The following is a 24,647-nucleotide window of genomic DNA, read 5'->3' on the forward strand; positions in this document are numbered from 1 at the left end:
GTGCAATCCCCCTGACATCAATTTAGCAGTGCAATCTGCAGAGTAGTGAGCCAATTGTATTTGCTGTGCTGCCAGGATTACAGATTATTCTGGTAAGAAGGGCAAGAAAATGCACAGGACCATTACCTCTGGAAAGGAGAGCTGTCTCATCTTGGTGATGGTGGAAGTAGTCTTTGTCTTCATGAGCAACAGTGCAGCAGAGAAAAAGCAGTGTGGGTTCTAGAACTGAAATGAGGAGGTGGTGGAGACTGCATAGATTGTGAAATGCCTCCATGTCTTGTACAGAGGAGAGTTGGGTGTCAGTTGTGGTCAGTGCCAATGGAGCAGCCTACTGAGTCACAGCAGCCAGCATTAAAGAACTTTGCATTGTTGATATGGAATCCAGAGAGGGTGCCAACAATAGAACAAGGATCTGCTTAGAATGCTTCAGTCTATTCTTCTCTGTAGGTCTTGATTCCTTTTTCTCCTTTGATGCTGACCATCCGTCAGGTGAGCACATCCTCTTATGCCTAGACTTAGAATGGGCAGATCAAGAATCTTTGATCCATATTTGAGAAGGCTGACACATAGAATGCCCTGTTACCAGAACAGCAGGGGTCAAAATCAATGTAGTCGAGGAAACAGCCAATGTTAAGAGCACCATCAATACCGGAGATGCTGTTGTTACCAAAGCGGTCGTAGTCAGTGTTGAAATCAGTGTCAATCTCAAGGACTGTGTCAGTATCCAGGTTATTTTTGAAGAAGCAGATTTCTGATGAGTAGCAGACCTCCAAGACTTTGATTTCATGGTTAAGAGAGAAGAAGGCAGCTTGTTCGTAGAGGACCAGTCTGCCACTTGTAATGATTGCTCCCAACAATAAAGTTTCTGCTAGGACAGTGATGGTGAACCTTTTAGAGACCGAGTGCCCAAACTACAATCGAAAACCCACTTATTTATCGCAAAGTGCCGCGTCCCTCTGGCATTCTAGTGACAAACTCTAGTGAACTCTGTGTTGGGACAATGGTGCATGTGCCTACAGAGAGGGCTCCAAGTGCCACCTCTGGCACGCGTGCCATAGGTTCGCCACCACTGAGCAAGGAGACCCAGTTCATGGCTACATGGCCATGGAGTCATATTTGACAACGCTGGCTCCCTTGGCTTAGTGAGATAAGCACTGCCCCTACAGTCAGACATAACTAGGCAATCATGTCAAAGGGGAAACCTTTACCTTTAAGAAACACAGACGACACTGTAGTGCTTACAGACTACTAAGGAAGATCAAGGAAGAAAGCAAAGGCTGGCCTACTGCTGAAAGTAAACAAAAAGCATGACCACAACAGAGAATCTACACAAATTCAACCTGGACAATGAGGAAACAGAAACAGAAAGAGTTCACATCTGCCCACCCTGATTAAGGAATGCAAACTTATATTTCTATGTTTCAGCTTTTATTTGGCCATGTCCTAGGGATGCCGTAACCCAGCGCCCCCCGTGACAATCCCGCTTTTGGGGGGGCCCTCCCGGTCCCGGTCCGGTTTGGGGGCCCCCATACCTTGTTCCCGGTTCGGGGCCCGCTCCTCCTGCGGCCATTGCCGCTGCTGCTAATGCAGCTGGCTACGGCGCCAACCCACCTCCTCCTCTTCGTGGTGGGCTGGGCAGCGCCAACCCACCTCCTCCTCCGGCTCCGCCTTCCTCCTCCTCCTCGGCGGCAGAAGCGCCGCCGCCACTGCGTCAGGGCTTGCCCACCCGCGCACACGCACGGAGCTCCAAAACAGGAGCTCCAAAACTCGTCGCCAGCTGGCCAAAGAGGACGGGTTCCTCGGCACGTGCCGCCCAGGCCTCAGCAGGGGCCAGTGGCAGCGCGCACGCCTGCCTGCCCTGCTTCCCTCCGCGCGCGTGCGCCAGCCATCCTAAGGAGGAGGGGGGAGAGGAGGAGGAAGGAGCCGGAGGAAGGGTGCCTGAAGGCCAGGGCAGAATTGGGCCAGAGGAGGAGGAAAGCTGAGTCAGTGGCCATTAGGTCTGCCTTGGTTTTTTGGGGTTTTTAAATTATTTTTAAAAATATAGAATATTTTATTTCATTTCATTAATTTTTATTATTGCTTGTTTTATTTTATTTTATTAATTTTTATTATTGCTTGTTTTTATTTTATTTCATTAATTTTTATTATTGCTTGTTTTTATTTTATTTCATTAATTTTTATTATTGCTTGTTTTATGTTATTTCATTAATTTTTATTATTGCTTGTTTTATTTTATTAATTTTTATTATTGCTTGTTTTATGTTATTTTATTAATTTTTATTATTGCTTGTTTTATGTTATTTTATTAATTTTTATTATTGCTTGTTTTTATTTTATTTTATTAATTTTTATTATTGCTTGTTTTTATTTTATTTTATTAATTTTTATTATTGCTTGTTTTATGTTATTTTATTAATTTTTATTATTGCTTGTTTTATGTTATTTCATTAATTTTTATTATTGCTTGTTTTATGTTATTTTATTAATTTTTATTATTGCTTGTTTTTATTTTATTTCATTAATTTTTTATTATTGCTTGTTTTTTATTTTATTACATTAATTTTTATTATTGCTTGTTTTTTATTTTATTACATTAATTTTTATTATTGCTTGTTTATTTATTTTATTACATTAATTTTTGTTATCAAATATATACACCCCTGCCTTGTTTTTTATTTATTTTTTCATTATTTTTTATTATTAAGTATATGCAAGTTCCATTTTCTGTGTATTTATGGTGCTTTGAACGCTAACAAGTCTGCCTTTCTTGCACTATAGTGATGATGATGATGGTGATATTGATATCAACAAGCCTCTGAGGCAAGGCCAATGTAACTTGCTGTGATTTTTACAAACTCATGCGCAGTGAAGAAAAACCAGTCCCTTGACCAAGTACACACTTCTGAGAAGTAAAGTTGAACCCGAGGGCAAGTCCATTTCTGCCATCTGTCTAAGAATAATGCCAAAATGTCCTCCATTTTGATCATGCCTAAAAACATGCATTTATATTAACATTTTTTTAAAAAAAACTCAATTTTTTGCACGTCCTCCATTTTTATAAAAATGTGACCTACATTTGAAAATGTTGCCCTACATTTGTCCCGGTTTGGAGGTCCTCACTTATGCTGCATTGCCATAATTGTCCACTAAAACCTGGGACAGAATGTAGGACAAAATCTAGACCAAACTGTAGAACATCTGCAGGACAAAACTCGGCCAAAATATAGGACATTTAAGAAAAATGGAGGACCTTAAATTTCCTACATTTTGGGCTGATTTTTGTCCTGCGGTTGTCATACAGTTTGGTCTAGATTTTGTCCTACATTTTGTCCCGGTTTGGAGGTCCTCACTTATGGCAACCCAGTGCTCCCCAGCAGCAGCAGCACCCGCCTTCCCCAAATTGAGGGGCCTGGCTGGGACTGGCCTAGGCCTTGCTCTGGGCGGCTCCGCCATGGCGGCCTCCCTCCCTCCCTCCTTCCCTCCCTGCCTCCTTCCTTCCCTGAGGCGTTGCCTCTCTCTGGGCTTCCTCCTCCTGCTCTGAGGCGGGCTGGGGAAGCCGAGAGGGCCGCTGCAGCCTCAGGGAAGCCGGGCAGGGCTCCTCTGTGGCGGGGTAAGGAAGGAGAGGCCCTGCCGCCTGGCCTGAGGGGAGGATGGGGGCGGAGGAGGGCAGGGGCTGGGCCGCCATGTTCCCTCAGGGAGGGAAAGGGAGGCTCAGGGTGGTCCCAAGAGGGGGGTCCTGAGGCCCAAGGAGAAGCTAATTCTCAAGAGGAATGGTACATTAGGTGCTGCTTCTCACTCAAGCCCAAAATGGAGGACGTTTTTTGGAATTCCTCCTGGACATAACTAGGTTGGGATGGAGGACGTGTCCTGGAAAAGGAGGACCTCTGCTCGCCCTGTTCTTAGTCATGCTCAGAATTGAGGACATTGTGGAGTTCCTCCTGGACATAACTAGGCTGGAATGTAGGATTTGTCCTGGAAAAGGAGGGCCTCTGGTCTTATTCATGGTCAAAATGGAGGACATTTTGGAATTTCTCCTAGACAGAAGTGGGTTGGAATGGAGGACGTGTCCTGGAAAAAGAGGACCTGTAGTCTCCCTGCTCTTAGTTATGGTCGGAATGGAGGGCATTTTGGGATTCTTCCTGGGCAGAACTAGGTGGAAATGGAGGACATGCCCTGGAAAAGGAGGACCTCTGATCACCCTGTTCTTAGTTATGGTCAAAATGGAGGATATTTTGGAATTCCTCCTTGATAGAAGTAGGTTGAAACCGAGGACGTGTCCTGGGAAAGGAGGACCTGTTCTTAGTCACATTCAAGTTGGAGGACATGTTTGAAATGTCTCCTAGACAGAAGTAGGTTGGAATGGAGGGTGTATCCTCAAAAAGGAGGACCTCTGGTCACCCTGTTCTTAGCCATGCTCAAATTGGAGGACATTTTGTAATTCCTCCTGGACATAACTAGGTTGCAATGGAGGGTGTGTCCTGGAAAAGGAGGACCTCTGGTCACACTGCTCCAGTTTGTCCAAGCAAAGCCGCACCCTTCCATGCTTCCTGCCAGTCAGTTACTTTTGGGAGGCTTTCCCCTAAGATAAAAACCTCCCTTGAGGGGGAAATGGGAGGCTTTCGCACCCTCCCTCTCCACCTGCATGGCTTTCCTTGCTGCAAGACTGCTTTCTGGCCTTGTTTGGAGCCACTTTTAGGGCATGCTAAGGGAGTACTTGTGAGGTGTGTCCGCCTCTTCATCCTCCCTGCAATGGAGAAAATAGCAGTGGCTTGGCATGGGAGGAAAAAGAAGTGGACTTGGTAACTGTGGCTCCCAGAATCGCTCAACCAAGCAGGAGGCATTGCGATCAAAAGGGAGGCTTCACTCAGTACAGTATGCAGAGGGGTTTTGTCTCACCTTTGAGACCAGCTGAGCAAAATACAATAATGATGATTATGATGATGCTATTTATTTCATATCCCCCTTTCTCCAAGGATCGAGGAGGGGGACAACAAGGAGTAACAGACGAGCAACATCTGCTAAAACAAACATCAGTTTAAAATGACAAGATGTACAGCATTGGTAAACTTGGACTACTTCATACATCTGAAGAAGCAGACTTAAAGTCTTTCCCCCAGTTAGCTTCAAAGGTGCCACAAGATCCCTTTGCGTACTGATATTACAGACTAACACTGCTATACCTCTGAAGTTTAGCCTTCATTCAGGTGCAGCAATAGTGGTAGTGGTGATGTTTGCCTTCCAAGTCATTTCCAACTTATGGGGATCCCATGGGGTCCTCCACCTCTAAGCCCAGCAACCTGTCACAGGGTTTTCTTGGCAGGTTTCTCTAGAGGGGGTTTGTCCTTGCCATCCTCGGAGGTTGAGAGAGTGTGCCTTGCCCAAGGTGACAAGTAAGCAAAACAGTGTGTGTTGTGATGTACCCTCCTTGTCAGATGACTTTGGATGCAAATCGTGCTGTTGTTCTTGTGTGCCTTCAAGTCATTTCTAACTTCATGCGAACCTATCACAGGGTTTTCTTGGCAGGTTTCTCCAGAGGGGGTTTGCCACCAACCTCTGAGGCTGAGAGAGTGTGACTTGCCCAAGGTTTCTGCGGGTTTCCATGGCTGAGCTGGGATTTGAACCCTGGTCTCCAGAGTCATAGTCAAGCTGGCCTGTGTTACCTGTCTCATTTTGTGAGCTCACAGTTGGGATAGTTAGGGATGGTGGATGAACCCAGGTTTCTGTCATCTGTCCCACTGCGCATGAACTATTTTGAAGGATGGGAAGAGATTCTCTAGTGTTTTGCTCTCTCTCCTAGTTGTGCCACACACTCAACCCTATCTGAAATTTAGACTACTGAAGGTCTTCAACTTTATACGGAAGCCCTTCATTCTCAAAGGAGGATCTGCCTACAGGTCTTCCCCAACCTGGTGCCCTCAAGAAGCATTAGATTACAATTCTCACCATAGCTACTGGAAGGATGAATAAAGTTGTGATCCAACAGACCTGGAGGAGGAGGCCACTGTATAAAGATTACAGCTGGCCTTCCACATTTGCAGCTTTGACTTTTGTGGATTTGATTATTTGCAATTTTGATTAAATATGTTCTCTAGCGCAATTCTGCCAGAAGTTGAACACAGAGAAAACACTTCCCTGGGCATTTGTAGATTCTCCAGCATGATTCTATGTATGATCAGCCTCTTGCACATGTCAACCATAGAGTTGAACTGGAGGGCCTGGAGAATCCCAGAGAGATGTCCTCTTAGGTAAAAAGAATAGTGGTTTTTTATTTGTGATTTTTCCACATTCACAGGGGTCCTCCACCCCTAACCCAGCGAATGTGGAGGAACCACTATATGCCTGACTGCTAAAACTCACCTCTACCATGGATTTACTTTGGGCAGGGGACTCCTTCCTAATACAATCGCCCCTCCTAACTTGTGGATCTGGGATCCGCACCCTCGATTACCCGCGGAGGGACAACCTCCACTGTCTCCAATAGTGTGCATACCTAGGCCACACGCATGGGGGCATGCCCCATTCAAGCCTATGAGGCTTGAATATGCACAAGCCTCCGTTTGTGTGTGGGGGGGGGTGGAGTCTGGAATGGATCCCCCGCAAAAATGGAGGGCCAACTGTATAGCCCTTTATCAGGAAGCAGGGCTAACACCACTAGATTTTAAAGATTACAGAAATGATACGTATACGTAAGTTGCAAAAATGCCTATATTTCACTGTAGTGGTGAAAGAATGTGTTTTGGTATCCATTTGGGGATGTGCACCTCAGAGTACATCTCACAGCATTGTAAAGCCCCCAGTTAAAGAAAAACAAAAAAATGCACAAACTTTGCCTTGATGGGGAGATAAGATGTAGCTTTGTGTATGTTAACCTTTCTTTTAGTATGCAAGATGTTCCTACATTTGAGTGTCACAAAGAAAAAGAAATAAAAATCATCCTCAGGCTTGGACATCCTACTTTTCAGTGGAGGTGAAATACACAGGGATGGGAAGCATGCAGACCTCCAGATGATGTTGGATTTCAGCTCCCAGTATTCATCGCCATTGGCTGGGCTGGCTAGGGAGTTGCAGTCCGAGTGCATCTGGAGGACTACATGATTCACATTCTAATGTAAAACATAAAAAGTGAGGTATGCAATGTGATGTTGTCTTGCAGTGAGTTATGTTTAACCCAGGATATGCTTTCTCCATTTATTCAATTGCATTCTGTGGTCATTGAGCATGCTTGGTCTTCATTGTGCTATTTTCTGGATTCCTTTGAGGAGCAGAACCCAGGCTTAGCTCTGAGTGGGGCAGTTGTCTCATTTTTTTGTTTATTCATCTTTAGTTCTGCAATCCTCCCATTCCCTAAAGACTGTTGGTAACACCATGATGTAGATGGCTAGTGCTGTTTTCGTTTTCGAACGATTAAAGTTTATGAGAATTATATAGCTGAGGGTGTTGATCTGGCTCTAAAGAATTGTTCCATCAATCCATCTAGGTGAGAGCTGTCCACTATGGAAGCATACAATATGGCCTTCCAAGGTGGCCTTCCTTCCTGATGCTTGTGTTTCTTTAGCTGGAGATGCCAAGGACTGAGTCTGTTACTTTCTGTATTCAAAGCACAAATTCGTCCACTCATCTAATGGCCTGGTATTCTCTACAATGTTGCTTTTGTTTTGTCAGTGTGGCTTTAAACTGGCGATGCAGGACCTTCAATATTTTTTTTTTAATTTTTCAAATAACCTTAAAAGATAAAGTGTATAGTATTGATAAAACGGAAGTTGTTACTCAGCAGTAGTTGTCTCATCCGCTACTGAGAAAGAGAAGTGCTATTCTCTAACAAAAATACAAGTTGAGGTTTTTGTGCTGGAGCAGAAGAGCAGCTTCTAGGGTAAGCCTCTGGGTGCTAAGCCACAAACGTGAAACAGCTGTCCTGTTGCTTTTTTAAAACACCCTCCCTCTTTTTTCTTTTAACACAAACCACTTAGAGGCCCTAAAGAAAAACAGTCAGAGCAGGGGTGTGGCATGCAAACACTCATGGACAAACTAGCCTTCTGCAGTTTCTGTTCCTCCTTTCTGAAATGCCAGAATCCAAAGTCCAGATTGTGGTGTGGCTTTCAAGCCCATCCCTTTTTGAATGGTCTTTCAGCCCAGTATCTTTTTCCTTCTAAAAGATAAAGCCTCTTTTGCAAGCCTGTTGTTTGCAAATATTATTTGAAAGGCAAAATACTCATTTTAATCTAAGAGGAGACCTGCCACACTGCAGAAATAAAGCAGTTTGACACTTTAACTGTCACAGCTCCATCTTGTGGAATCCTGGGATTTGTAATTTGGTGAGGTATTTAGCCTGGTCTGTCAGAGAGCTCTGGTGCCTCTCCAAACTACAAATCCCAGGATTCTGTAGCAGAGTCATGGCAGTTAAAGTGGTGTCAAAAATGCTTTATTTCTGCAGTGTGGATAGTGGATACCTCCTCAGAAGCATACAGTTGAGGTTTAGTTGATGTGTTTTTATCTGCATTATCAGCAGAACCATTTATACAGAGAAGGCACCTTAACTCAGTGGAAGGCTGCATGTTAATACAAAAGGTTCCAGTTCAGTTCTCAGCATTTCCAGTGAGGGCTGGGAAAAATCCTTGTCAAACTCTGGGGATCCACCACCAGTGAAAGCCAAACCACATGTTGGGTTAACTGTGTAGCATGCAGATAAGACTCACTTGTTTGTTTGTTTGTTTTCATTCATGAGTAAACACAGGAGTGTCCAATCCAGTTTAAGCTCAGTATAGTCTAATCTGCACTGCAGAAATAATGAAGCCTTGACACCACTTTAACTGCCATGGCTCAATGCTATGGAACTCTGGAATTTGTAGTTTTGTGAGACATTCAGTCTTCTCTGGCAAAGAGCTCTGGTGACCCAACAAACTACAAATCCCAGAATTACATAGCATTGAGCCATGGCAGTTAAACCAGTGTCAAACTGAATTATTTCTACAGTGCAGATTAGACCTGTGTGCAGGTAGGGGAGGTTTACACTTAATACTATTTCCCCCATTTTATTCCCCTTTCCCTTACATACATACAGTGTTTTTCCTTTTCTAACCCCTGTGTGAGTAGGAGTGAATTTTGGAGAAGGAAAACTGGCAGGAGAGGTTTAAACTTTCCATTCATGGGCATGTTGAGCCTAATCCAGATCAGTCCCCCATGCGATTACTCGAAAATTTAAAAAGGAAAGAAAATCAGTCTCAGCTGACTTTCTGCCCTACACATTTGATGCTCTTTGCATCCAGAACTGAACTGGAACCTTTTGTATTAACTGCTCTTTGCAGTTTAGCCATTCTTCATGTACGGAGAGTGCTGTGTAAGTTCATGCTTTTATGAACAGACTTAAAGGGTTTTTAATAGTGTGCTGTTTGTTGACACTTACATTTTGTTTCGTTTTAATGGATTTGTTTAAATGATTTTCATTGTGTGGATAGTTTAATTGCCTTTCAATAACGCCTTTTCTGTCCTTTTTAAAAACAAATTGTAAGCCAGGATTTACAAAATAGCCCAATTAGTCATGTAGCTGTGATGCACTTAGAAGGCAATTGGGTGGAAGCTGTTCTCAGGAAAGTTGATCATAGAATCATGCTGGAGAACCTACAAACGCCCAGAGAAGTGTTTTCTCTATGATCAACTTCTGGCAGAATTGCATTAGAGAACATATTTAATTAAAATTGCAAATAATCAAATCCACGAAAGTCAAAGCTGCAAATGTGGAAGGCCAACTGTAATCTTTATACAGTGGCCTCCTCCTCCAGGTCTGTTGAATCACAACTTTATTCATCTTTCCAGTAGCTATGGTGAGAATTGTAATCTAATGCTTCTTGAGGGCACCAGGTTGGGGAAGATTGTTATATACCTGTAGGCAGATCCTCCTTTGAGAATGAAGGGCTTCCGTATGAAGACCTTCAGTAGTCTAAATTTCAGATGGGGTTGAGTGTGTGGCACAACTAGGAGAGAGAGCAAAACACTGGAGGATCTCTTCCCATCCTTCAAAATAGTTCATGTACAGTGGGACTCATTGTGGGCATTGCAAGCATATTTTTCAGGCAACAACTGTATAACTAGATGAAAGCATATAGACTACATAATTGGAAGCAGAAAATGAGAAGTTCCATTCAGTCTGTGTAAACAAGACCGGAACAGATACTGGCTCACACTATGAATTGCTAAATGCAAAAATTAAGAGAAAATCTAAAGAACTTCATTAAATCAGTCACCGTCCCAAAAAACAATTTGAAGAACATCCCTGTAGATTTTGAAAGACCATGTGAAGAATAAATTTGTACTACTTAGCCTGTCAAGGAATCAGAAGGACTCTGGACCAAAACAACCACATTAACAGAAAGGATTGAAAAAAGATCCTATCTATACCTAAAAAGGAAAAATACCCTAATTGGATGACTGATAAACTCTTAAAATGGTTAAGGACTGATGAGAAGCAAAAGTAAAAGAGGACAGAAGCAGCATTATAATATCAAATGCATTTGTTCATTGACTTCTGCGTGTTTACAACACTAGGCAGTTGTTCCGGGTCATTCTGTTTGGAAACAGCTTTTTCTTTACTTGGAAGGGTAATGGAATGGCCGTGCACCTCTTTTCACCATCACTGCATTCACATTTCAGTGATGTTAATTCTTGTGTTTGTTTTCACACATTTGAAATACAATACCATTTAAATTACCCTGTTTGCTTCACCTCCTGCAATTATGAAATTATATTATGATGCTACTCTTTAAAGTTTTGTATATTTACCCTTTATTTAAACGTTTGTATATTTATTCTTTATTACTTCTTGTGAACCCCATGGTTTCTCTGGGGATTAATCCCTAATAGAATTACATCAGAATTGTGCTATTGTGCTACTCCCCTTATTTTATATATATGTGTGTGTGTGTGTATGAGAGAGAGAGAACTTTAGAAATCAAGGACCAACTTTCTGTACCACCCAGGGGCGAGGAGTGACTCCAGAAAGTATAGATATGAATGGGGTGTATGTAAGGAAAAGATTGGATTGGGGGTAGATTTGGAATATTAGCCCCATTTATAGGAAAAATGAAGATTGCTTCAATTAAGTCTCTTTCAGCTGACTGTGAAACTACTGATAGTTTCAGCAAAATGAGTCAAACAAGCAGTATGTGAATTGCTTAACTAAAGAAAAGTTTCAAGTAAAGGAGCTGCTCAACACTTACCTTCTTAAGGAAAAAAGAAGAAAAAGGAGGAGAGGGAGTAGTATGTGGCCACAGACATATCTGAATGTTGTCACATACCTGGATATTGTCATATATGGTTGCTTAGTTACACAGACACATTGATGACCATGCATTACAACTGGTTATTGAGCAAATGGGGAAGATGAGAGACAGTATATATAGAGTAGAGGTATACAGGAGACCCTTATACATGTTGAATCTCCCTTATCCAGAATTCCAAAATTTGAAATAGTCAAAAAACCAGCACTTTTTCCATGGATGGCTAAGATAGTGAGCCCTTTGCTTTCTGATGGTTCAGTGTGCAAAAACTTTTTCCTGCACAAAATTATTTTAAAACATTGTCTAAAATTACCTTCAGTCTATGTGTTTAAGGTGTATATGAAACATAAATGAATTTTGTTTTATGTACTTACATGCAAATACGAAAATTCCAAAATCCCCCCCCCCCCCTCCATCGTGAAATAACAAAACACTTCTGGTAACAAGCATTTCAGATAAGGGAGACTCAGTCTGTACTGCCTAAATCTCCTTTGCCTTAATAGCAAATGGGAAAAGGGGGGTATAAAGACAATGCTTAGTTGAGCATTACTTTCCATACCCACCCCTACTCTAATAATTGTGGGAGCTACCATTGTAGACTTGATCAGAGTGGTCAAGAAATCAGTGAACCATCCGTCATTGTTTTTTAAAATGCTTATTTTGTTAAGATAGAAATACTATTAATCATTCTTTCCCTTCCTCCCTGTTTTTAGGATAGAATGAATTACAGTCTTGGAGCAGAGCTGTCAGCCACCCTATCTTTTAAAGGTTACAAGCTGCAAAGGGACAATTTGTATTAATCATGCCACTTCTTGCTACTGCCCTCTGGTACTGCAGGCAACTGTATACATATATAGCTTATCTGTTGAAAAGGTAGGTTTTAACTGGCTCTGGTAATTTGCTTTTGAACATAATAATTGCCTTTCTAAATCAGAACTTTCCCCTTAAATTTTTGTTATCCCCCCCCCCCCCCCACAAGATCCATTTCCAATGCCCATGCTCAATCTTTCTAAGGGTCTTTTGTACCATTCTATCAACACCTGCTCTAGAAACCTGCAGTTGATGTGTGAAGATATACAGTATTTATCTACTGTTTAGCTGTAGCATTTGGTATTGGGAGATACACATGGAGCCTGCAGTTGTATTGTTGCAGTGTGGAGCCTTCCCTGTTCAGAATTCTAGCCATTTTGTTTCATACCATTCCATAATGCCACTGATTGTTTTCATTCCCGCTTCCACAAACAGTATTCTGTGGCCATTGAGAATGCTCAGTCCCCCTCCCCCCCGTTTGAAGTGCAGGTTCTGTCTCTCAGAATTTTATATTTGTATTTCTGCAAATTTTACCAAGTTCCCCCTCCTTCCCATTGACATTTCATTAATCAACCTGCCATTTTGTCTGCATAAGCAAGACACTCACATCCTGAACATCAGAAATAGAGGGACATATGCTAGCTTTATTAAGGAAATTAAGGGGCAAAGCGTACCATCCCTTTGCACTGGCTTGGGGGCAGTGTCTGAGCACGGTGTTTAGATGCCGCACACTCTCACTCCACCCCCAAGGCGGTGTTACACGCCCCCCCCCCCCCCCCGACCACATGGCAGGCAGCTTTGCAGTATTCCAATAGTGCGGGATTTATATGCCGCACACTGCAGAAGCACTGCAAAGCCGTGACAGTGGTGGAAAAGCTGGCTTTTTCAGTGCAAAAAGGAGTGGCATGCAGCTGCCATGGTGCCCACCCAGCTTTTTCAGGTGGGGTGGTCTGTTTTGCCCATTAGTTTAGCTCCTGAGGCTAGCAGTTGGTATATGGCCATTAAATTTTTGAAGTTCTTTCGTAAACGTCTTCTGAGCAAATACTTGTTTACTTCATCTTGCAGTACTGAAATGCATGTTTGTATTCCAAGATGTAGCCATATTAGTCTCTTGCACCATGAAGAGATATAAAAGAATCTACAGCATTTCTGAGAAATACATTTCTACCATTAAGTTTTTGTAGGCCTCAGTCCATTTCATCAGATAGAGTCTACCAAAACTTATGCTAGAAATGTCTTTTTCCCGGTTAGACTCAAAGGTACTTCAGGATTCCTTTATGTATATTAGTTTGTATTTTCTTGAAGTACACTTTTCTTGAAGTGATTTCTTCTGTTATCACCAGATGTACTACTAACCAGCTTCCAAATGAATAAGCATTGTTTAAACCTTACTTTAACTGCTGGTCTTGTTTGCTTGGCTTTCAGGTGGAGCAGATACCTGCAAAAAAAATTCACAAGTAATTTTTTTTGGTATTATTTATTGTGTATGACTTTTTAAAATAAATAATCTCAAATAGATCTACCTTATTAACTAATATTTGCACTTGATTTAGAAAACCAAAGTGTTTTGGGAGAAGTTGACCTGCTTAGCTATTGTGCAAAAAAATGGAAAGGAGAAACAGAGCAGGCTGAAAAGATGAAAAAGGTAAGAATAAAAATTAATTTGGAAAGCTAAAGAGCACAAAAATGAGAGCATTGTGTGCATTAGGCCAAGCTAAGTTTAATTTGCTTATTTGGAATTCTGTTATTTGCATGTGAGTATATTTATAGCAGACCTAAATACCCTAAAGGCATCACATCCTGTCTGATCTTAGAAGCTAAACAGGATCAGCCCTAGTTAGCACTTGGATGGGAGACTGCCAACAAATATCAGGTACTGTTGGCTATACTTCAGAGAAAGGAACTGACAAAACCACCTCTAAGTATTCCTTGCCCAAGAAAACCCTATGAAATCCATGGAGTTGCCATAAGTTAATAGGCAACTTGAAGGCTTGTTGTTGTTTTTGTTGTTGTTGTTCGTGTGTGCCTTCATCCTATCATGAGGTTTTGTGGGGCTGAGAGAGTGATTCACCCAAGGTTACCCAGAGGATGGATGTCTGTCTGTCTGTCTGTCTGTCATCTAATATATACACACACACGCACTTATAGCAGTGAAACACTAAAATGAAATCTAGTATTCTCATTCAAAGCACAGTTCTATCTTCCAAAATAAAATTGTAACTTGACCTCTACCATTTTCAAAGCAGGGAGGAAAATACAAAGCATAATGTAAATGCAATAGCTGACTTGTAGACTAAAATATTAACATAAAACTTGGTGTACAATAGCTCATTTCAAATGCAATACTGAACTGTGATTTAATTTTACAAGAATAAGGCCATATCCTCCTCTAATTCTCACATGAGGGGATGGTGAGATTGAAAATTTCCACTTTTCAGTTTTGAATTTTGTTTTCCATTATATTTGAAGTTGGGAAGCTATGGCCTGCCTAGATGTGGTTTGTCTGTAAGGCCATGATTAATCACAATTTGTTCCTCAACATTAAACCAAGCCACTGTGTCAACATCAGAACCTCATTTAATTCTCCCCACTGTAGGCTTGCTTTCAAAGGGGCCAGTGAAGATGTAAAACACAGTATAATACAATAGCTCTGTGATAATGAAATTTGGTATATAGAGAGATCTTGTAGATCTTTGAGACTAACTGAATGAAAGACGTTGGCAGCATGAGTTTTTGTACACTTAGCATCTTAGGAAGTAGACTGAAGTCTAAGAAAGCTCAACTTCTTTCTTTCAGTTAGTCTCAAAGGTGCTACAAGATCTTTCTGCTTACTGATTCTGTAGACATGGCTATATCTTTGAAATTTGATATATTCAGCTATAGGAATGATCTCCAAATCTTTTCAGGCTACTGCCCCTTTTCTTCTTGGCTGACAACCCTAACACCGACCCACCCCCAATGCCTATTTCTTGATCAGGTCTACTGTTTGTGCAGAAACCACATTAGCCATGCCCAGCTTGTAACTGCCTCCTATTCTGCCTCAGCCTCTTATGTGCAAATACATCAGCAGCAGCATCCCAGGTCTGCTCTTCCTTCTTGCCTCTGCTGGTCTTACAGCAAAAGGAAGGCAAGCTGGCCGGCTGCTTAGTTGCTGCTCCCAGGGTGACCAGATGCAAAGGGAGAAGTCTTTCCTGAGTGAAACAGAGTTTTCAATCCTTCTTCACCAGGGCAGGTAGCAGTGCAGCCAGCTTCCTACTGATCTCCCCAGCAAAGAAGGACTCTTAATCTTGGAGAAGTGAGAACCCCAAAGACTCCTCCCGCTTCTTCCCCAGAGCCATACCTTTCTCACACAGCTTCAAATTTCCCCCACCCAAGGCACACTGTTTCTTCTGCTACCTCTTCTCTTGGCATGTCTGACAAAAGAAAGCAGGAGAAGCAGTGCCGCTCCAACCTGCCGGTCAAGTCCCAGGAAAGCTCACAACAACAACAACAATTATTATTATTATTATTATTTCTATTTCCTGCCTCTCCCTGCGGATCAAGGCGGGATTACAACAAACAAATTATTCCAGCAATAAAAACATATAAAATACATTCAATAAAAACAATAACATATTATCAATTCAATAAGTTTAATAAAATACAATTAACTTTCATAAAACATACAGTACTAATGGAGGTGGAATATTTTACAACAAATTTGGTGGATAGGCTCGCCGGAAGAGATCTGTCTTGAGTGCGTTGGTAATAAGGCAATTCTCATCCAGTAAGTCATTCCATAACTTGGGGGCTATGGCGGAAAATGCTCTGTGGGAAGTTGTTGTTAACCTAGTTTTTGCACACTCTAATAATTTCTTCCCGGATGTTCTGAGAGTGCGGGGTGGATTGTGTAGGGAGAGGCGTTCCCTCAAGTAACTCAGACCCAAGCCATATAGGGCTTTAAAGGTAATAACCAACACCCTGGATCTTCCCACACACACCCCAAACAAAAGCCTCCAGTAGTTTGGATTCCCACACAGCTGTGGGTAAAATTATTGCTCTTCTACTACTCAGAGAGTGGTAGTGTTGTGTTATTGTTGGGGCTGGATTACAACATGTTGAGACTTTAACTCTTGTCAAATTTAAGAGGTCCATAGCATTATATGAAACTTCATTTAGGAATCTTTTTGCACTTTTCAGATTGCGAGATCTCTCATTATCTGTGGCCTTAATATGCATGTGTTTTCAGATGCATAAATCTGACACTGATTTGCTCTGTAATGTGTAAATCAGCCAATTTAGTTCTACACTACAAACAGAAAAATAAAAAAGAGTATCATCCCCAAGGGCCATCCCCAAGGGGATGTATGGGTATGTCTGATGTAGGAAATCAGAATCACATTGTTCAGTTCCCTTCTATTAATGAATATAGTGCACAGTTCACTAGGAAGCTTTACTGCACAGCTTTTGCTGTGAAACACAAAGGTGCTGTATGAGAAAACAAAAATGCTTTTGCAAAGCTCCCATTCAGTTCATTTTTAAAAGGCTCAGGAAAAGTCTAATGCTTGTGGGATGTATTCTGATGGCCAACTGGCCACCTCCCATTCTGTTCTAATTGATGGGGACCTTAGTTCATGGTAGAAGAGGTACTTATGATGGCCTACTTTCAAATGATTATTGAACAGCTCCAATCAATCATTTGTTCCCATCCAGAATTCAGGAAAAAGTGTCCCTGCTAACTTTGTCATTGTTATCTTCACTTAAAGGCTTATGAACAGTTGCTTTGGAGACACCACGTGAAATATCTACGAGAAGTCAGACAGGATAACTACTGTGTGCTGAGAGCTGTATTATATCAGATATTCAGCCAAGGTCTTCCTCCTCCGTCTTGGACAAAGGCAACAGATGTCCTAAAGGTATGCCTTGAAACAAATTATGACTTAATCTTATTCTTAAAGTATAGTTTTTATTTTTTTAAGTGGTTAAACAATAAAAGTGAAAAGAGATCTTGAGGGCAGACTCAATTGTGCTACTACAGTCTACTTGTCCATATTTTCAAATGATGTGGATATGCTGTAGACTTGAAATAAAATTGCTCATTGCATGAAAAATAAAATTGCTCATTGCATCAATTTCATGATGTGAAGCCACTTTAGTATGATACTTTTTCATGAGAAAGACATGATGTTTTGCCACTCAGTGCAAATCTAGAAACTACACTAAGGGGACAGAATTTCCTTTCATAAAAAAAAGATGATGTTTCACCACTTAGCGTAGCTATCAGAAATTATAGCACATAGGTAGAATTACTGAAAAACAACAGCAAGTCTGGTTATTTGAAGGAAAAATCAAGAGATACTGTTGCAAAATGATTTGCAGTTTCTCATGCTTTTTTGTCATTAAAAAGAGATCTGTTTTTGGCTTGGGTTTTGTGTAGTAAAATCCTAATTTACTACTGATCTACTCCATAAAAGCTCCAATTGTTCTCTTGTCTTTTTCAGCTCCCAGAAAAACTTCTGTATTCACAAGGCTGTAATTGGATCCAGCAGTATAGCTTTGGACCAGAACAGTACACAGGTTCCAATACATTAGGAAAATTACGTAAATGTATTGAAGCATTAAAAAGTCAGGTGAGTGGAAATAAATGAATAAGATACAGTATATGGAACTGTAAGAGGAAAATAATACACTAGCACTAAATCTACAATCACTATGATAAAAATTCTAATTGGAGAGAAGAAATTTGAACACACAGGATTTAAATACTTGCTTTAGGCATTTTGGTTTTAATGTGTTCCTGTAATAGAGAGAGGACATTTTCCTTCATTATCTCAAAATGCATAAACCAAAAAGTTTTGGTACATGTAGATGTATTCAACTGATAAGGGATTTAGAAAAAACAAAAACAAGGGTGATTTAATCCATCACACCAACGGATAGCCCTGAAAGAATACTGTTTGACTGTAGTCCTGACATATACAGTATTATATTGCGCCCTTCATATGCACAGGTGTTTGGTTCCAGGACCCTACATGGATACCAAAATCAGTGGATGCTCAAGTCCCATTATATACAATGACATATTAAAATGGTGACATGGCAAAATCAAGGTTGGTTTTTTTGATACTTTTAAAAATATTTTTCAAGCCATTGATGATTGAATCTATGGATTCAAAATTCATGGACACGGAGGACTGACTGTATTGAGATTTCTAAAGCTTGGTAAATTTTGTATTAGAAAGATACTCAGTAACAGTATTTGGAAAAATGTTGAGTTTCTCTTTAGTCATTTACATAGTCTTGTGTAGTATCCTTCTTTTGAGCCATTTTGTATAATAATAGTACATAAAGATATCCAACTTAAAAGAATGCAATATTTCATTTTCCTCCTGCTAATAATGTGTAGTACATAATCTATTATAATGATAAGATGCAGCTGTATGATAATCATGAAGCTTTAAAATTCATTTTCTTATCCCCAAGGCAGGGGGCGGGGGCTGATGAGAGTTGTTGTTTTATGAGACCACCAGCAATTACAGTCCCTTCTCAAAGAACTAAATATACCAGACATACTTGGAAGAAAGGACTGGTTTACATATCCTGCCCATTAATATTTTTATTGAGAGAGCAACATTTACAGTGCAGAAATGTTCTTAAGGGGCCTCTGGTCCATCATTTCATTGGGGGGATCAAGAGTGCTATAATAGATTCAGGAAATTACAGTTAATTCAGTGAAGGTAATCTTTCTCAAGTGCTTCCGTTTATTACCTGCCTATCTCATAGTATTTGAAACATTGTACAGAGGAATCTTTCTACCATACATAGAAGGATAGAGAAAAGATTTACAAACCAGACAGAAACAAGATAAAAATAGATTTATCCTAAATCCCCAATGATATTTTCCATCATCTCCGAAGTTAAACCAATCTTGTGCTACTCAGTATTTTCCTGCTTTGCAAAATTTTCAGTCATTAATTTTGGTGCCCCTGCATATCAAGATCTTTTCTCCTAGCAAGATATTCCCAGCCCTCCTGTATTGTTGTTGTATGTCTTCAAGTCATTTATGATTTATGGCAATCCTATCACAGGGTTTTCTTGGCAAAATTTGTTCAGAGGGGAATTGCCTTTGCTTTCCTTTGAGGCTGGGGGAATAAGGGATGGATCATCACTGACTCAGACAGATAGCATCCTCCCTTATAGCAAGTAACTTCTGGAAAAGGAAGAGATGCTCAGACTACTTTCAGGGGAGATACTGCTTATCACCACATTTATACACATGTTTAGTGAAATTCAAGCCTGCACAGCTTGCAACCCCTAAAATCAAGTAAGAACCCTCTAGCAGTGTCAAATGACCTACAGTATCAGTAATGTATGAGCTTTCACTAATGCCTTGATAAACCTCCCATTTTGCTACCAGCTTGGGGATGACTCTTCCAGGGTACTCCATTCCGTTTTCCCCTCTTCCTTATTTTCAATTCCCTAACCCAAACAACTAGTCAACATGCTATGGACACTTTGGCTATGAAATGGATGTGGGTTGTTGTTGTTGTTTTTATTTGGAGGGTTAGGGCTAGTCCTAGAATCATAGAGTTGGAAGAGACCACAAGGGCCATCCAGTCTCGGTTTAAAGACCTCCAGGGAAGAAGACTCCATCACTCTCCAAGGGGATATGTCCCACTGTTGAACAGCTCCCACTGTCAGGAAGTCCCTCTTAATGTTGAGGTGGAATCTCTTTTTCTGTAGCTTGCATCCATTGTTCTGGGTCCTATTCTCTGGAGCGGCAGAAAACAAGCCTGCTCCATCCTCAATATGACATCCCTTCAAATATTTAAATAAGGCTATCACATCACCTTTTAACCTTCTCTTCTCCAGGCTAAACATACCGACCTCCCTAAGTTTCTCCTAGTAGGGCATGCTTTCTAGAATCTTCACCATTTTCGTCACCCTCCTCTGGACACACTCCAGCTTCTCAACATCCTTTTTTAATTGTGGTGCCCAGAACTGGACACAGTATTCTAGGTGAGGCCTGACCAATGCAGAATAGAGTGGCACTATTGCTTCCCTTGAACTAGACACTATACTTCTATTGATGCAGCCTAGAATCGCATTGGCCTTTTTAACTGCTGCATCACACTGTTGACTCATGTTCAACTTGTGGTCTACTTGGATTCCTAGATCCTTTTCACATATAGTCTTGTTCAGTCAGGTGTCACCCATCCTATATCTGTGCATTTCATTTTTATTATTATTATTATTTGCCCTAAGTGCAGTACTTTACATTTCTTTGTGTAGAAATTAATTTTGTTAGCTTTGGCCTAGCTTTCTAGTCTATTCAGGTCATTTAGAATTTTGATCCTGTCCTCTGGGGTATTAGCTGTTCCTCTAATTTGGTGTCATCTGCAAATAAGCATGCCCCCTATTCTTTCATCTACATAAGTCATTGATAAAGATGTTAAATAGCACTGGGCCCAGGACAGAACCCTGTGGCACTCCACTAGTCACTTCTCTCCAGGATGAAGAGGAGCCATTGTTGATCACCCTTTGGGTTCGGCCGGGCAATCAGTAAAAAATCTATTTAACAGTTCCATTGTCTAACCCACATTTTTCATATTTACAAATGTCACATATGCTGATAATCCCCTTCTGTGCTTAAATGGTGCCAGAAATGAATTCACTTTTCTTATGTGTGATGTAAAGATAGATAGATTGACCAAAATAATATTTATATATAATCATAACTGTTTTATTTTGATTGACAGTTTCAAAAACTTATTTTTTATTGTTCTATGTTTTAGTGGATGGAAATCAGTGGTATTAAAGACCAGTATGAAAGATGGAAACTGTGCAATGCCCTTTTTACTGATGAAAGTATGGAACACAAGTTATATGAAGCCATAAAGTTCATGATGCTCTACCAAGTAATAGAGGCCTATGAGTGTTTTAGCAACAAACAGAAAGGCTTGCCACGGTTTTTTTACAACCTGTTTTCCTGTGATACCTCCTTGGACCCTTTAAGTTACATGATGAATCATCTGAATTCCATAGGCAGTGGAAAAGGTCTTGATCAGGTAAATATGCAGCTGAACAAAACATTCAACAAAACCTGAAAGGTACTATGACATTTGAGAAAGATTTAAAACGTTGCAAGATTTGGATGTTTTAATGAAACTAACACATACTTTTGGAACTAGAGCAAGAAAAAAAACTAGAGTAAAAAAGCAAAAATCAGTTCATTTCCCCTTAGCACTGTCCTGATGACAGGCAGGAGATTAGGTTGGTTCAGATGTGATGCCAATAAACAACTGATAATACGCAAATGACTCCATTGTTCCTCATGCATTCTTCTTTCATGAGTATCACTACATCCAGATTGGAGAACTAACAAATTACTGTTTCTGTGGATGCAGAAACAAAGAACATGAGAGTCGAAGTAGTATATGAGGATCAGAGCTCATAATTCATGTAACGTTAAACTGTTGCTAATGTTACATGTGAAACAGCCAATTCTGGTGAAAGGTTTCCATGCAAATGAAAGAGATGCTGTATCTCTTAAAGATTTGCAACAGTATATGGAATGATTACCCATTATCCTTCAGTGTCACAGTGGTTTAGAAAACTCAGGGCTCATTCCCATTGCTGTTTGCTCCAAAGCAGGATTCGGGGCAAACAACTCTCATTCCCATTTGAAACCGCTTCTGATCCTCATTTGATCGATCCCAGGAGGAAAGAAGCAGGACAAACACAACCTGTGGTTACTTGATAGTGCCTTTTTTGTGGTTCTTTTCACAGGAATCGATCCTTAAGCGAGTCAAATAAGTGGGAACGACACTTGGAATCACAGCATTCAGGAAGGGGGGGGGGGACAAATGACAGGGGTATTTACTACCCCTCCTCAATTTATGACAGATCCACCATTCCCCCTCCCCTGGTCAGTGCTGCCTTTACTTTTTTTTAAAAAAATTAAACTAAGCGCATATTCGATTGATTGCATTTGCAACTACTTGCAAAGGCATTTAGTTGCTAAAGCAATTAATCGTATATGCATTCAATTTAATTTTAAAAAATTGCACTCCATTTCTCCCTTCACCTCTCCCTCCCTAAGGGTTCCCTTCACACGTAAGGAGAAGCAGCAGAAGGGAAGGGAGAGAAAGAAGGGGGCAGGAAGGAGGGAGCACCAGGGACACCCACAGGCTTTCCTGGGCTTTTTCTCCTCTCATTTCTTCCCCCTCCATCCCCAACTCAGGGGCTTCTCCCTCCCTCCCTCCCTCCCTCCCTCCCTCCTCCTGCCATCAAATGACTGACATCTGAAGCGGCACAAATGAGAACAAGAATCGTGCCAAAAACACACACACATTTACTCTAGAGTAAGGAAAATCTTGTTTGTAGTGGGAACAAGTGGCCTTTTGGGATTGATTTCTGACACGCAGCCAAGCCAAATCAGAAATCAAGTCATCCTTCCAATGGGAATGCCCCCTCAGTTGCTTCATGGTACACAACTTTCTCACATCAAGCAAAAGATTTAAATTACTTGAGCTGTATCAAATAAATTCATGCATTTTAGCAGAAGTACAGAAACAGAAGAATCTTCTGATAACTGAAATGGGATAGAATAAAAAATACGTTGGTCATTATTAAGTTTTTTCATGGATCCCTCACTAGTTCCATTTAGACTTGAAACAGACAGGCAAAAAGTGCTGGCTTCGGGCCATGTTGGGGATGTGGGGTGTAGACAATGCATGCCCCTGGATTGGCTGGAAGTTGCTCTGCGGCTGCCTAAGGCAGTCCAAAGCTGACTAGGAAAGGAGCGTCAAAAAGCTACTCCTTGCCAGTGGCCTGTTGAGGATTGCAGTGTCCAGTCACCATGGTCTCAGGACAACCAAGGGACTGGGGCCCCCAAGCTGGCAGTCTGCTTCACCTCTTAGTTAAAGTTTACGTCTTTAATATGTTGATGTGATTTTGAAATAATTTCATGTTCTCATACTAACAAACTTAACTTACATGGTTTGTCAGTGTATTTCTTTCTTTTCTTTTTAAAAAACATTCTAAGTAAATGTTTTCCCCTTTTCTCTTCCACAGGTTGAAATCTTCCTCCTTGGATATTCTCTTGAAGTAAAAATAATCGTCTATAGGTTTTGTAAGTTCAGTTCAGAGGTTTTCCAAGAAAGATATTTGGAGGGCTATCAAAGGGACTGGCATGAAGTTTTTCTTCTGACTGAAGATGACCGTCACTATCACATCCCAGTTACCAGAATATGAAACTAACTTCTAATGAAGTGTCTGACATCAGAAAGGACTGTGCAGTGTCCAAATAGTTAAGACTGTTATGTTGGGCTTGACATGTGAAAAACAGAGCTCAGCTAAGCATCCCAACCCAACTGTAGCAATCTCTAGATGGGTATAAATCAGGCCATCTCTCTGCTTATCTACCTCATAGATTTGTTGTAAGGGTAAAATAATTTATATGACTCCCACAGATACTCAACACAAGTATGATCATGGATAAAGAATGAGGCTGCGTACAAGCTGGATATTGAATATTCTCACAAATAATCTTTTGTGATCAGTTCCTGTTGGGTATAGTAACACCACAATCATGTAAACAAATAGTTACTCCCTTTCCTTGGGAGCTCTAGTTCTGTGAAAGAGAGTGGGGCTAGGAATCTCTCAAAAGAGAATTCTCAGCACTATCACTAAGTGGCAATTTACAGAAATCTTCTGGGGGAAACCATGATGTGAAGTTGGTATATAACTGATATAAACTGGTACTCTATAAAATAGATGATCTTTGAGGCAGCAGTCGAAAGTTTTAATGATTCTCATTTTTTATTTATATCAGAATGGGCAAAATGCAGCCTTCCAGATCTCACTAGACTACCGTTCCTGCATTTCTCACCATTGTCTATTCTAGCTAGGGCTACCGAGAGTTGCAGTTCAGTGGCATCTGGAAGTCTGTGCTTTTGACCAGACTTGGTTTGTATGGCCTTTACTGCACCCCCTAACCTATTTGTTGAGGAAGCTAGGGCTGCCTTTTATTTAAAAGAGGAAAGCTGAGGTTCTTGCAATACTAATTTCTGCCATCAAAGCCATGATCTGTATTTTACAAATGAAATCAGAATGTATACACTGCCTGGCCATTATGTACTTAGAAAAAAATATCTGCCTATTATTACACATGTATACAAAAACAGTTTTTACTGTTTGCAGTTTTATGAAATTTATCTGCTGATTTTCTTCATTTCTTTTCTTGCATGAGGAATGATTGTAAATTACACAAGATCTTTGCATCATTTTTAAAAAAATCTTCCTAAGAGCAGGTCATATTAAGCACCATGTGCTTTTGTGGAAAATGAAAATTGGTCTTGCTTCTACTGTAGAACTATTTTTCTTTCAGGTTTCTGTTTGTGTGTGTGTGTGCATGTATGTACACACAGAGACATATGAGACCAAAAGGAGTTGGGTTCTAGAACTTGTGTTTATTTTATTGTTGTCTGTATTTGTAGATGTTTTTATATTCGGTTTTTAAGATTTTTACTGCCCTCCACTTACTTAAATGTATTTATAATAAACATATGCTTTATGAAGACCTAA

General features: G+C 40.7%; 1 protein-coding gene across 5 annotated transcripts; it reads left to right on the plus strand.

Moving 5' to 3' along the window:
- Window positions 1-2,908: 2,908 nt before the first annotated feature.
- OTULINL (OTU deubiquitinase with linear linkage specificity like) lies at window positions 2,909-24,647 on the plus strand. Of its 5 annotated transcripts, none has more exons than XM_089516468.1 (8): window positions 2,909-2,931; window positions 11,984-12,143; window positions 13,506-13,537; window positions 13,634-13,725; window positions 16,826-16,975; window positions 17,561-17,689; window positions 20,855-21,127; window positions 23,136-24,647. In XM_089516468.1, the coding sequence occupies exons 2-8, from the start codon at window positions 12,073-12,075 to the stop codon at window positions 23,313-23,315; spliced, it is 927 nt and encodes a 308-aa protein (XP_089372594.1). In that variant the 5' UTR covers window positions 2,909-2,931; window positions 11,984-12,072; the 3' UTR covers window positions 23,316-24,647. The 5 variants fall into 5 exon arrangements, with proteins under 5 accessions (XP_089372594.1, XP_089372589.1, XP_089372591.1 ...); XM_089516463.1 differs by lacking the exon at window positions 2,909-2,931 and adding an exon at window positions 3,546-3,610; XM_089516465.1 differs by lacking the exon at window positions 2,909-2,931 and adding an exon at window positions 3,706-5,129.

The sequence above is a fragment of the Sceloporus occidentalis genome, unplaced genomic scaffold, assembly GCF_023333645.1.
Source record: "Sceloporus occidentalis isolate IW3139 unplaced genomic scaffold, rSceOcc1.0.p SCAF_3, whole genome shotgun sequence".
In the NCBI taxonomy this organism is placed as follows: domain Eukaryota; kingdom Metazoa; phylum Chordata; class Lepidosauria; order Squamata; family Phrynosomatidae; genus Sceloporus; species Sceloporus occidentalis.